Source organism: Panicum virgatum, chromosome 4N, assembly GCF_016808335.1.
Source record: "Panicum virgatum strain AP13 chromosome 4N, P.virgatum_v5, whole genome shotgun sequence".
In the NCBI taxonomy this organism is placed as follows: Eukaryota; Viridiplantae; Streptophyta; class Magnoliopsida; order Poales; family Poaceae; genus Panicum; species Panicum virgatum.
The window spans coordinates 6,473,380-6,487,484 of NC_053148.1; the positions used below are offsets into that span (position 1 = coordinate 6,473,380).

The 14,105-nt window shown below is 49.9% G+C and overlaps 1 protein-coding gene across 2 annotated transcripts; it reads right to left on the minus strand.

Annotated features, from left to right (window-relative positions):
* Positions 1–9,255: 9,255 nt before the first annotated feature.
* LOC120668595 (protein POLAR LOCALIZATION DURING ASYMMETRIC DIVISION AND REDISTRIBUTION-like) lies at positions 9,256–11,399 on the minus strand. 2 transcript variants are annotated; one of them, XM_039948337.1, is made up of 3 exons: positions 10,847–11,399; positions 10,307–10,767; positions 9,256–10,185 (listed from the first exon to the last, which is right to left on the minus strand). In XM_039948337.1, the coding sequence occupies exons 1-3, from the start codon at positions 11,238–11,240 to the stop codon at positions 9,775–9,777; spliced, it is 1,266 nt and encodes a 421-aa protein (XP_039804271.1). In that variant the 5' UTR covers positions 11,241–11,399; the 3' UTR covers positions 9,256–9,774. The 2 variants fall into 2 exon arrangements, with proteins under 2 accessions (XP_039804271.1, XP_039804270.1); XM_039948336.1 differs by having other exon boundaries at positions 9,256–10,200; positions 10,847–11,395.
* Between the last annotated feature and the right edge of the window lie 2,706 nt (positions 11,400–14,105).

Sequence of the window (14,105 nt, forward strand, 5' to 3'; positions counted from 1 at the left end):
TGGTAGAATCTGAAATGAAACTCAACTTATACGTGATGAAACGAAAAAAAAGAGAAATCTCATTAGCGGTAAATTGGACCGTTGGTATTGAGCGAACTCTAATGCGCCCACTATAAGCTTGTCAAGCACAAATCTTGTCCAATTCAATCAACTTAACTACTCCCCAAATTTACTGGCTTGGATCGCTTGATTTGGATATCAATGATTTGGAATCCATCCTTAGAACCTACAGAGTTCGCTAACAAATATGCCTATATAAATCACATGCTTAACAAACCCGTCCTAATGACTATGTTATCACACAATTACTAAAATTATAAATAGTTTGGACGGTTAGCAAAAGTTGTTGCGTACCCTGTCAACCATGGATCAAACTTTAGAAGGGTGATGTCGCGCGCGCGCGTTATTAGTGCAGTTATCTCTTTAGTGACACATGACAAACTCGTCTATCTCAATATGCTTATGTAACTTATTATCAATCTTAAGATTTGGCGCTCTAGTCTCCCACAAGGAAGTACTACAACACAAAGCTGCTACGCATGAGAAGAACCGGATGCCACGCAAACACCTTTGCAATTTGACATCCCTTTTACTACATACGGAGTATGTGAGGTTGTGATCGGCTTCTGTCGCCCGGCGTTCATCCGGTTGTCCTCGAAAAAAAAGAAAAGGCGGCTATGGGGGTGAAGAACCGGACACCTCACGCGCCGCGCTGCATTCGAGATCTCGTCGCGGTATGGGCCCACCCGGGGACTGGGAGAGTGAGGAACAGTTCCGGCCGAGCCCGTCATCAATTTCATTCAGGGGCACTAATTCTGCTGTTTCTGAAGAAAGCTCAGCTCGTCAGCTGCCTAATTCTGCACTGCACACGCTTCTGCTCTGGCGCCGAAGCAACTGCTGCGGTAACAGCCCCTGCGCCTTCTATTCTACCACCCCCGGCCGTGTGTGCTGCTGGCTGCTGCAGTTTGTTCTTTTTACCGGTGCCAGTCCTGATGCCCAGGCGTTAATGCCTCTGCGGTGTACTGTACTGGGTACTGTAGCGCAGGCCCAATGCGAACTGCAGTGCAAGTAAATTCAGTCAGAGGCAGGACGTTACTGTTGCTCGGGGGCCCAAATGCTGCATGGTCCCCCGGTTTGGACATTGCACTAGCCACTAGTATTTGTAGTGTTTCCCTCCCTGAATTTGGAACGAAACAGAAACTGGAGGTATAATCTAAAGACTGACTGTGAGAAGAGAATCTTTGTGAAAAGGGCTCATTCCGTGTATAAGGTGTATTTCTCTTCTAATCTGTATGGCAGGTTGGTCTATACCTTAATGTGTGCCAGGTGGTTTCTTTTAAACAAATGAGTTGTTTTCTTGAAACAAAGATGTTGTCCTACAGAACATCTGAAAGGAACACACCTATATGAGTTTGACCACTGGTCATGGTCTATGAGAATTGGGTATTCTCTAGAAACTCATGAAGGGCCTGGAGTATGACTCATAAGCTCCAAACCGCGGGGATGCTTTTGCAGCCTAGTACCAGTGTAGGGCTCTGGTCAAACTTGTTTGCACAAAACTGGCAATTCAAGGCATAGTCCATTGCACAGTTGTGAATAAGTGTAGCCTTTGTCCTAGATGGAAGTTCAACTTAACAGTCTCTGTCGAATACTGGTATATCAAAGAGAGAATGAGGGTATTTCTAGTGTGGCTTGAATTTCTTGGTGGGGATTGTTGGAGTAATGGGCTTGGCCCATTTATTCTAAAGCAATAAAAGAATTTAAAGCCCACTATTAATGCTAGGGAATCAATGTTTAATTCCGTACCGAGAATTGAGGAGGATCTCAACCGACTTAAAAGGTGGACTTCTTGTACACCACTTGTGAAGCCGGTAAGAGGAGGACGGTGAACCACATGCGCGCGCGCTCGCTCGCCTCGCCGAGCCGGGCCGGGCCGGGCCGTGGCCGTGGCCGTGGCCGTGGCCGAGGCCGAGGCCGAGGCCGAGGCGAGGCGCGGCGCGGCGCGGCACGGCACGGCCGGACGGGCGGCGCGGCGTGGCGCGGTGTGATGTGATGGCTATTTTGCCGTTGACAGCAATTAATCGTGCGATTAAACGTGCAATTAAATCTGTAATTAATGGCCATAACCGCATCACCTAAATGACTCTGATGGTGTCCAGGTTCAACGAACCTGAGCACCTGAGTCACTATATAAGGAGTGCCATGCCCCTCATCCATCCTGCACCAGAGCACTGAGGCAACTCGGCTCCTCTCTTCTCCCTCTCCAGTTGCAACAACTGAGTTCCCCAACGCTAATCTCTGCGCGCACAGAATTAGCGTGAGCAGGCCTCCGAAACCTTGCTCGCCTTGAGATCCTGCACGGGATAGGCGGGCAATCAGGTTTTTGGGTAACGCTTTAGCGTGACTGCTCAAAAATACTAAGGCTTTGCCCGATTGTACGACTACTTCCTGGTGGACGAGCCGAACAACTACGTCGACTACATTCTGGTGGCCGAACGACTACGTCGACTACATCTTGGTGACCGTTCGTGGGACTGCACTGCGAACATCTTCCTGCACCGATTTAGTTCGACTACTTCGACTGAGGCCAACCGAGTAGATGTCTACTCCAGTTGGTAACAGCGCAGCCAATGCCTCCGGCAACGGCCCCGCTTTAGGGTACTCCCTAAAACTTTGGTTATTTATATTGTTTATGCTTATATGTGTGATAAGTATAAACATGTTCACATGTTTTCTTTTACTCCTTAAAGTCATAGAAATATTGCTAGTTTATACATCTAATTTTGGAATTAAAATATACCGAAAATTGCCTAGATTTCTAACAATCCAAAAACCTGATTGTGTTAATAGGCTTTCGGTATCTAGCTTTGCTGCATCAATCAAACCATCACCTTTTGATGGTTCAAATTACAAACGTTGGCAAGAGCGGCTTATACTGTGGTTAACACTATCGAGAGTGATCCATGTGAAAGAGGGTAAGCCTGAACAATTCTCTCCAGAGGAAGGGAGTGCGTTCGATGAGGCTGATATCCTCTTTCGAGGCTTGATCATTAGTGTTCTCGGTGATAACCTGGTGGATTCTTATATCCGGCTGCCAACTGGCAAAGCTTTGTGGGATGCTCTTGAGGCTCAATATGGAGTATCTGACGCCGGGAGTGAGTTGTATATCATGGAGCAGTTCCTTGAGTACAGGATGGTCGAAGACCGTTCTGTAGTGGAACAGGCTCATGAAATACATACTCTGGCAAAAGATCTCAAAAATTGCAGCAAAGAGTCCCCATGTGTGTTACCCAATAAGTTTGTGGCTGGAGGTATAATCTCTAAGCTGCCACCTTCTTGGAGGGACTTTGCTACTTCTCTAAAACATAAGAGACAGGAGTTCACAATAGATGGACTCATAGGGACTCTTGATGTTGAGGAGAAGGCGAGAGCAAAGGACATACGTGGGAAAGGAGTTGTTGGTGCTTCAAGTGCCAATCTTGTTCAGAAGAACAACTCCAACAAGAACAAGAAAAAGCCACCGCAGAACCAACCAAAGACTAAGAAGACAACCACTTTTAAGAAGAAGAAGAAGACGGGAGCTTGCTATGTGTGCGCTAGTACGGATCACTTTGCTGCAAAGTGTCCGAACCGCAAAGGCAACAACTCCGCTAACATGGTTATTAGCGAGCCTGGAGGAACTTCGGGGTACGGTAATTTATTACCTACTGTTCTTTCAGTCTTTGATTCACCCGAGTGGTGGGTTGACACTGGTGCTAATATTCATGTTTGTGCTGATGCTTCTTTGTTCTCTTCTTACCAGACCGGCGGGACTTCCTCCTTGCTGATGGGGAACGGATCACATGCGCGTGTTCTTGGTGTTGGTACGGTAAATCTGAAGTTTACTTCGGGGAAGACCGTGCAGCTGAAGAACGTGCAGCATGTCCCCACCATCAAGAAGAATTTAGTCAGCGGCTCTCTACTGTGTAGAGATGGTTTCAAATTAGTCTTTGAGTCCAATAAATGTATCTTGTCTAAGTTTGGTACTTTTGTTGGAAAAGGTTATGAAAGCGGAGGTTTGTTCCGTCTTTCTTTGTCAGATGTTTGTAATAAAATTGCATACAATGTTATTAACGTTGATGAAACAAATGTTTGGCATTCGAGGCTTTGTCACGTTAATTTTGGTTGTATGATGCGCTTAGCTAATTTGAGCTTAATTCCAAAGTTCACTTTTGTCAAAAATTCTAAGTGTCATGTATGTGTTGAATCAAAACAAACTCGTAAGCCTCATAAGACCGCGGAGGCAAGGAGCTTGGCACCCTTAGAATTAATTCATTCCGATTTGTGCGAAATGAATGGAGTGTTGACAAAAGGTGGTAAAAAAATATTTCATGACTTTGATTGATGATAGTACTAGATTTTGTTACATCTATTTGTTGAAGTCAAAAGATGAAGCTTTACACTACTTTAAAATCTATAAAGCTGAAGTAGAAAACCAACTTGAGAGAAAGATCAAAAGAGTTAGGTCAGATCGTGGTGGCGAGTATTTCTCAAATTTATTCACTTTATTTTGCGAGGAACATGGTATTATTCATGAGAGGACGCCTCCCTATTCACCTCAGTCAAATGGGGTTGCCGAAAGAAAGAACCGCACTCTAACGGATTTGGTTAACGCCATGTTAGATACAGCGGGACTTTCCAAGGAATGGTGGGGTGAGGCTATATTGACTGCATGTCATGTCCTAAACCGTGTTCCTACAAAGAATAAAGAGATAACTCCTTTCGAGGAATGGGAGAAGAAAAGGCCAACACTGTCATACTTACGTACATGGGGTTGTTTGGCAAAAGTGAGTGTGCCAATAACCAAGAAACGTAAGCTTGGACCTAAAACTGTGGATTGTATCTTTCTAGGTTATGCTATTCACAGCGTTGGATATAGATTTTTAATAGTGAAATCTGGAGTACCTGACATGCATGTTGGTACTATAGTGGAGTCCAGAGATGCTACATTTTTTGAAAACATTTTTCCCATGAGAGATGAAACAAGTTCATCTAGGCAAGAGTTCATCAAGGATGATGGCTCTGCTGAGCCGATAGAACACAATGAACATACACTTGTAGAAAATTCTGAGGAGGATAACAATGATGCTCCGAGAAAGAGCAAGAGACAAAGGACTGTAAAGTCTTTTGGTGATGATTTCATTGTATACCTCATAGATGATACACCCAGAACCATTGAAGAGGCATATTCATCTCCTGATGCTGACTATTGGAAGGAAGCAGTAAGGAGTGAGATGGATTCTATTATGTCTAATGGAACCTGGGAGGTCGTTGAACGTCCTTATGGATGTAAACCGGTTGGATGCAAGTGGGTGTTCAAGAAAAAGCTTAGGCCAGATGGTACTATTGAAAAGTACAAGGCTAGGCTTGTGGCCAAGGGTTATACACAAAAAGAAGGAGAAGATTTCTTTGACACTTATTCACCAGTTGCCCGATTGACCACAATTCGAGTGTTACTTTCCTTGGCAGCCTCTTATGGTCTTCTCGTTCATCAGATGGACGTTAAGACGGCTTTCCTCAATGGAGAGTTAGAAGAGGAGATCTATATGGATCAGCCGGATGGGTTTGTATTAAAGGGTCAAGAAGGAATGGTTTGTAAGTTGTTAAAATCTTTATATGGTCTCAAGCAAGCGCCTAAGCAGTGGCATGAAAAGTTTGATAGAACTTTGACCTCTGCCGGCTTTGTTGTGAACGAAGCTGACAGATGTGTGTACTATCGCTATGGTGGGGCTGAAGGAGTGATTTTGTGCTTGTATGTGGACGACATACTGATCTTTGGCACTAGCCTTAATGTGATTAAGGAAGTCAAAGAGTTTTTATCTCAAAATTTTGAGATGAAGGATCTGGGAGAAGCTGATGTTATCCTTAATATAAAGCTGGTAAAAGAGATTAATGGTGGGGTGATTCTTACACAGTCTCACTATGTGGAGAATGTGTTAAGTCGCTTTGGTTATAGTGACTATAAACCTGTCTCAACACCATATGATGCCAGTTTAATTCTTAGAAAGAACAAAAGGATAATGCGAGATCAGCTGAGATATTCTCAGATCATTGGTTCATTAATGTATTTAGCGAGCGCTACAAGACCTGATATCTCGTTTGCTGTAAGCAAACTGAGCCGGTTTGTTTCAAACCCGGGAGATGATCATTGGAAGGGTCTTGAAAGAGTAATGCGCTATCTGAAGGGGACAATGAACTATGGAATTCACTACACCGGGTACCCAAGGGTACTAGAAGGGTATAGTGATTCAAATTGGATTTCTGATGCTGATGAGATAAAGGCCACAAGTGGATATGTGTTTACACTTGGTGGTGGAGCTGTTTCCTGGAAGTCTTGCAAGCAGACCATCTTAACGAGGTCAACTATGGAAGCAGAACTCACAGCATTAGATACCGCCACTGTTGAGGCTGAGTGGCTTCGTGAGCTCCTTATGGACTTGCCGATAGTTGAAAAACCGTTACCGGCAATCCTAATGAACTGTGACAATCAAACGGTAATTGTCAAGGTGAATAGTTCAAAGGATAACATGAAGTCATCTAGACATGTGAAAAGGCGGTTGAAATCTGTCAGAAAATTGAGAAACTCCGGAGTTATAGCCCTGGACTATGTTCAGACGGCTAAAAATCTGGCAGATCAGTTTACAAAGGGTCTTTCACGAAATGTGATAGACAATGCATCTATGGAATTGGGCTTGAGACCCACGTGAGTCATTCTATAGTGGAAACCTGTCCTATGTGATCGGAGATCCCGTGAATTAGGATGGTGAAACAAACTAAAGACTGACTGTGAGAAGAGAACCTTTGTGAAAAGGGCTCATTCCGTGTATAAGGTGCATTTCTCTTCTAATCTGTATGGCAGGTTGGTCTATACCTTAATGTGTGCCAGGTGGTTTCTTTTAAACAAATGAGTTGTTTTCTTGAAACAAAGATGTTGTCCTACAGAACATCTGAAAGGAACACACCTATATGAGTTTGACCACTGGTCATGGTCTATGAGAATTGGGTATTCTCTAGAAACTCATGAAGGGCCTGGAGTATGACTCATAAGCTCCAAACCGCGGGGATGCTTTTGCAGCCTAGTACCAGTGTAGGGCTCTGGTCAAACTTGTTTGCACAAAACTGGCAATTCAAGGCATAGTCCATTGCACAGTTGTGAATAAGTGTAGCCTTTGTCCTAGATGGAAGTTCAACTTAACAGTCTCTGTCGAATACTGGTATATCAAAGAGAGAATGAGGGTATTTCTAGTGTGGCTTGAATTTCTTGGTGGGGATTGTTGGAGTAATGGGCTTGGCCCATTTATTCTAAAGCAATAAAAGAATTTAAAGCCCACTATTAATGCTAGAGAATCAATGTTTAATTCCGTACCGGGAATTGAGGAGGATCTCAACCGACTTAAAAGGTGGACTTCTTGTACACCACTTGTGAAGCCGGTAAGAGGAGGACGGTGAACCACACGCGCGCGCGCGCTCGCTCGCCTCGCCGAGCCGGGCCGGGCCGTGGCCGTGGCCGTGGCCGAGGCCGAGGCCGAGGCGAGGCGCGGCGCGGCGCGGCACGGCCGGCCGGACGGGCGGCGCGGCGCGGCGCGGCGCGGCGCGGCGCGGCGTGGCGCGGTGTGATGTGATGGCTATTTTGCCGTTGACAGCAATTAATCGTGCGATTAAACGTGCAATTAAATCTGTAATTAATGGCCATAACCGCATCACCTAAATGACTCTGATGGTGTCCAGGTTCAACGAACCTGAGCACCTGAGTCACTATATAAGGAGTGCCATGCCCCTCATCCATCCTGCACCAGAGCACTGAGGCAACTCGGCTCCTCTCTTCTCCCTCTCCAGTTGCAACAACTGAGTTCCCCAACGCTAATCTCTGCGCGCACAGAATTAGCGTGAGCAGGCCTCCGAAACCTTGCTCGCCTTGAGATCCTGCACGGGATAGGCGGGCAATCAGGTTTTTGGGTAACGCTTTAGCGTGACTGCTCAAAAATACTAAGGCTTTGCCCGATTGTACGACTACTTCCTGGTGGACGAGCCGAACAACTACGTCGACTACATTCTGGTGGCCGAACGACTACGTCGACTACATCTTGGTGACCGTTCGTGGGACTGCACTGCGAACATCTTCCTGCACCGATTTAGTTCGACTACTTCGACTGAGGCCAACCGAGTAGATGTCTACTCCAGTTGGTAACAGCGCAGCCAATGCCTCCGGCAACGGCCCCGCTTTAGGGTACTCCCTAAAACTTTGGTTATTTATATTGTTTATGCTTATATGTGTGATAAGTATAAACATGTTCACATGTTTTCTTTTACTCCTTAAAGTCATAGAAATATTGCTAGTTTATACATCTAATTTTGGAATTAAAATATACCGAAAATTGCCTAGATTTCTAACAGTTGTGATCGGCTTCTGTCGCCCGGCGTTCATCCGGTTGTCCTCGAAAAAAAAGAAAAGGCGGCTATGGGGGTGAAGAACCGGACACCTCACGCGCCGCGCTGCATTCGAGATCTCGTCGCGGTATGGGCCCACCCGGGGACTGGGAGAGTGAGGAACAGTTCCGGCCGAGCCCGTCATCAATTTCATTCAGGGGCACTAATTCTGCTGTTTCTGAAGAAAGCTCAGCTCGTCAGCTGCCTAATTCTGCACTGCACACGCTTCTGCTCTGGCGCCGAAGCAACTGCTGCGGTAACAGCCCCTGCGCCTTCTATTCTACCACCCCCGGCCGTGTGTGCTGCTGGCTGCTGCAGTTTGTTCTTTTTACCGGTGCCAGTCCTGATGCCCAGGCGTTAATGCCTCTGCGGTGTACTGTACTGGGTACTGTAGCGCAGGCCCAATGCGAACTGCAGTGCAAGTAAATTCAGTCAGAGGCAGGACGTTACTGTTGCTCGGGGGCCCAAATGCTGCATGGTCCCCCGGTTTGGACATTGCACTAGCCACTAGTATTTGTAGTGTTTCCCTCCCTGAATTTGGAACGAAACAGAAACTGGGAGGAAACGCCAATGCTAGAATCTCCTCTCCAATAAAAATTTTCTTAGTAAAATCAATTATCTTCATTTAACTATTTTGCTTCTACTGCTAGTAATACTATTTTCTCTCTTTCTCCTAATCTGAACTCCTTCCCGCATTTCCAGTTCGAATTCGAGAGGCCCCGATCCGTCAGTACCACGAAAAGTTTCCCGCCTTTCAGAATTTCACCCACACATGTTTGCATTTCGGCACGAATCCCAACGATCAGCATTTATTTTTTTGGTACAAGGAGCGATCGACATCGAAATGGTCTGACCTTCCAAAGTTCCTACTTCCTAGACACGAGCACGGACCCAAGTACAGACTCTGCCTGCCTGCCTGGAATCACGAAAGATTTCGTCCGGCGGAACCGACCGGACAGCAGCACGACACGGACACGACCCCCTGCAACAGCGGCCGGCGCACGCACGCACGCACGCACCGAAACTTCCGGCTCCAGCGCCCGTGCACGCACGCACGGGCACGGCAGAGCGCGGCAGCCGGCAGGACGCCGCAGAGCAGAGCCGCGTCGTCCCGGCTCGCAGCAGTTACACCGCGTTACCCGCGCAGCGTGACGCCGGCAACCGCCCTGACACCCCGCAGCCGCTGCAGCAGCAGGCGGCGGTTGGGCACGTGCCACACACCCGGCCTGCCAATGCCAACCGAGCCCTTCGCACGCGCGCGCGCGGGAACGCGTTTCGCGCCACGCCCACGCGCGGGAAACCTAGCTACTACCGGACGAAGCGGCGGGACTCGTCGCGGCGGGACTCGTCGCGGCGGTGGGAGACGAGCTTGGCGGCGTCGCGCCACCACACCACCTCGCGCTCCTTCTCGTGGAGCCGCCGCTGGGCGGCGTCCAGCGCCGATTCCAGCTCCACGATCCGATCCTGCTGCCGCTTCTGCAGCAGCTCGTGCAGCCGCCGCTCCAGCGCGCGCGCCGACACGCCGGCGTGCGGGGGGCTCGACCGGTCCTCGTCGTACCCTCCCTCCTCCTCCTCCTCCTCGGCCTCCTCGTCGTCCTCCTCCTCCTCTTCCTCCTCGGCATTGCCGTCTACTACTTCCCCGTCGTCCTTGGCGCCGCCGCCGCCGACACGGCTCCGCGACGCTCTACCGATGGCGTTGTTACCGGCCTTCGTCTTCACCTTCAGCAACGGCAACTGGAGGCAATGTCAGACACAGACACACGACGATCACCAAGCTGCAAACGCGTGCACGTACTGCTGATTTATCGCGAAAGGTCGTGTGCTGCGACTGCGTACGTACCTCGAGTCCTTGCATCGGGGCGATCATCCGCTCGTCGGCGTCGCCGCCGCCGAGCGCCGTGCGGTCCGTGCCGCGCTGCATGCGGCCCAGCTCGGCCTGGAGCTCCGCCTCCAGCTGGTCGATGACGACGGCGGCCGCGCGGCCGGAGACCGCGTTGTCGGCGGTCGTGCGGGAGCAGTTGGACGCCGCGTCGGCGTCGACCGCGGGGAAGGCGATCGGGTCCTTCACGTTGGCGGTGGTGGCGCTGCTGCCGTTGGATTCCCGCGACGTGGAGGCGGCGGGGTGGTTCGCGTTCTCCTTCCACTGCGCCGCGTGCCTGATCTCCAACACCAGCGCCTCCATCTGCGCGCGCAGCTCCACCATCTTGTTCAGCTCCACGGCGCTCCTGGACAGCAGAAGCACCAGGCTCGCGCCCAGCCCAAGGTTCATGGACACCAGCTCCTCCTCCGGCTTCTTCCTCCCTGCAGAATTCAGCATTAGCGTCCATGATCTCTCCACGATGCAGCACGATCCATGCAGTTTCTCTGAATTGTACTGTACCTAAGGAACTCCGCGGCGTCTCGAGGGGCAGCTCCGGCAGCGGCGGCGGCTCCACGACCTTCACGCGGGGAGTCTCCCCCTGCTCGGAGACGGAGCCGTCCTTGCGCTCCTCCCTCATGCCGCCGCCGTACCGCCGCGGCAGCCGCACCCGGCAACCGAACCCTCCCCCGCCACTCCCGCCGTCGCCGCCCCCGCGCAGCAGGATGCGCGACAGCAGAGACCGCGGCGACGGCTGCGCGTCCACCCCGCTCGCGGTCCGCGCCAGGTGCGCCCGGATGGACGCCGCCGCCGCCGAGGAGTTCGCGGCCGCCATGCGCGGCGGCGGGGGCAGGGGCAGCGACGCCGCCTCCTGCCCTACCCTTCCCCCCGCTCGACCTCTCACGCAATTCTCCATCGCCGGCGACAAAGCAACCGAGCTATACTATCCGCGTGGGCGCGAAGGCGCACGAGCCGAGGAAGGAATTCGAATTCGGACACTGCTCGTGCTCCGGCGGCACGCCGCGTATTTATAGGAGAAGACGCCGAGGAGGAGGAAGAAGAGCCATGGGGGGCGGGGGCGCGGAACGCGCGGCAACCTTGGAGTGGAGGGAAGCTCGGCAAGTTTTAAAAACGCGGGATTAAATGTGGGTACTAAGCAAAGGCGATGAATGATCTTGGAAGCTTGCTCAGGCCGCGCTAATGGCGATGGTCCCGGCCGATTTGGGCGCAGCAGGGGGGGAATTAACTGCGGGGGCGAGCAACCCATGTTGAGGCTGCCGCGGCCTGCAGGCGCAGGGAAGGGAAGAGAAGCTGCTGCTGGTAGTGCTACTGGTAACTGCGCACTGCGCCGTGCTGCCATTTTTACCTTCTGCAAGCTCTTGAAATGGAACTGTGAAATCCTGAGTGTTACTGACGGCCGAACCGAGCAGAGCAGTGGCAGGCCAGGGAATTTCGCTCTGGGGACTGGAAGGGTGTCCTCATGGCAGTTGCGCTGTGCTTGCGGCTGGGCGTTGGAGCTGCAGAGCAGAGGCAGAGCAGCAGCCTGCAGGTGGGTATAGGCACGAGGCAGGCATGTGCGCATGGGTGTTTGCGTGGGCAGGAACGAGGTGACGAGAGCCGTCGGATCAGGCATCCGACGGCTGGGATCGAGACCGGCAAAACGAGTGGTGCAGCGTGCCAGCGTCATGCGAAGTGATCCCGGCGGGCCGCAATCCCAGCACGGTTGTTTCTTCTGAGAAATCGAAATTTTCACCCCCAGCAGGGTTGAAGTTTCGAAATTTTGCGTACTGTGCTCACGGCAGGAGACAATCACACCTGTCCTAGCTTCGGCAGAGATCTTTGCCCCTCCTGATCGGAAGCACGAGTTGCCCTAGCTAGAAACCACGCCGATTGCACGTATTCGGTTTGAGGAATGAGTAAGTGATGAGTTTATTTGGTTCAAGAAGAAATAGGTCAAGTTTATTCATCAACATCTCATCGCTCACAAGCACATGATTTCTTTAACTAGTAGAAACTATCGATCCAATTCCATGAAAACTCGTAGGGTGACTACCCATGACGATGGACCACTCTGTTTTACACAAGTTTGTTCCTCAGTCAAGCTCTCAATCTTAAGCACCACTTGTCTGTGACTAGGCGAGGTATTGGTAATTGTTGATGCGTAGTGAAGCTACGTATACGTAGTTTTCGTGCGTGCTGTTTTCTGGGCGGGGGGTAAAATCTTGGAGCATGCATGGCCACGCCCACGCATGCATGTCACAAATCAACCACGCCATGGCGATTAGAGGCACGTACTCTCGTACTAACACCCCCGCGTTAATTACTGTACCCAGCATGCGAATTCAAATTGAAACCCGTCGACGAATTGAATGGAAGCCACGGGAACGTTAATTTTACTCCCAGGTTAAAATATATACTTTGAGGCTTTGACCGTTGAGTTTGAATTTGTTCGGTAACACAGATTTGCCTACAAACAGTAAACACAGGAGTAGAGCGTTACGACTTACGTACACTCCTCCGTAACATCACGTATAAATTAACTCGGCCAGTCTTACTGACGACGACTGAATCATTAACAGGGGGAAGTCATCAAGTTAACTGCATTGCTTTGGGGAGACCAGTCTACAAGTACACGGCCACAGCCTTTCCAACAACCACGTTACGGCATATATACTACTCCCTCCGTTCCAAATTATAAGTCATTCCAAAAATCTTGGAGAGTCAAACCATCTCAAAGTTTAACCAAAATTATAGAGAAACACAAAGATTTATGACATCAAATAGGTATACTATGAAAATATAGCTAACAAAGAATCTAATGATACTTAATTGGTATCATAAATATTATTATCTTGTTATATAATTTTGGTCAAACTTGAAAAACTTTGGCTCTCCAAAATTTTTGGAATGACTTATAATTTGGAACGAATGGAGTACTACAGATAGAACACAGTAGTACATGCAAGATGCAACCGCTACGACACTACTCGTACATTCTCATCAGGTCGCCTAAACACAAGTACTGCATCGCTGTTGGCTTAGACATGCACTGCAGAGGAGAGGAACCTAAACACAAGTAGATCAGTGATCATTGCCTGGTCGTCGTCACAACACGAATTGAAGCGGCAGTGTCGACATTTTATCCGGACACGTGAAAGAGTTAAAATTATCAAAATTTTGGATGCTGCAGCACACACACGTACGCGTACCAGATCGCACACCCTGAACTACCAGATGTACCAAAACCGTAGCATTATATATATTAGAGGCACTTTTTTAAAAAAAAATACAGCAAGGATGATGGCGTGTGGCCATTATTCATGCCTAGCTAGCGGGCGGTACAGGGCAGAGTGGCGTACCGGTCGGGCGCCCCAATTAAAGATGCCTACTATTCAATGGATCGATCCGGCTGTACGTGCGCGGGAGAGAGAGAGAGAGAGAGAGAGAGAGAGAGAGAGAGAGAGAGAGAGAGAGAGAGAGAGAGAGAGAGAGAGATGGTTCCATACGTCCATCCGTATGGCGCCCCGTTCAAATTTTCCCTGGTTGATGAATGCCCACTTCGTATCGTACTGCCGGCCACCGCGGCCGTCGCCCGTCGGCCAGCACTAGCACCACTCGCCGGCCGGCCGCCGATGATTGGGAGGCTCCACCTCCAACGTGCTCTGCGTGCGTGGCTCAGCGTGCACGCGCGCGGCAGCGGCGGCATGCACCGCGCGCATCACGTGCACGCAATTCAACCGTGGAAATAAAAAAAAGCTTCAAAGAGTTTCGAAACTGCTTT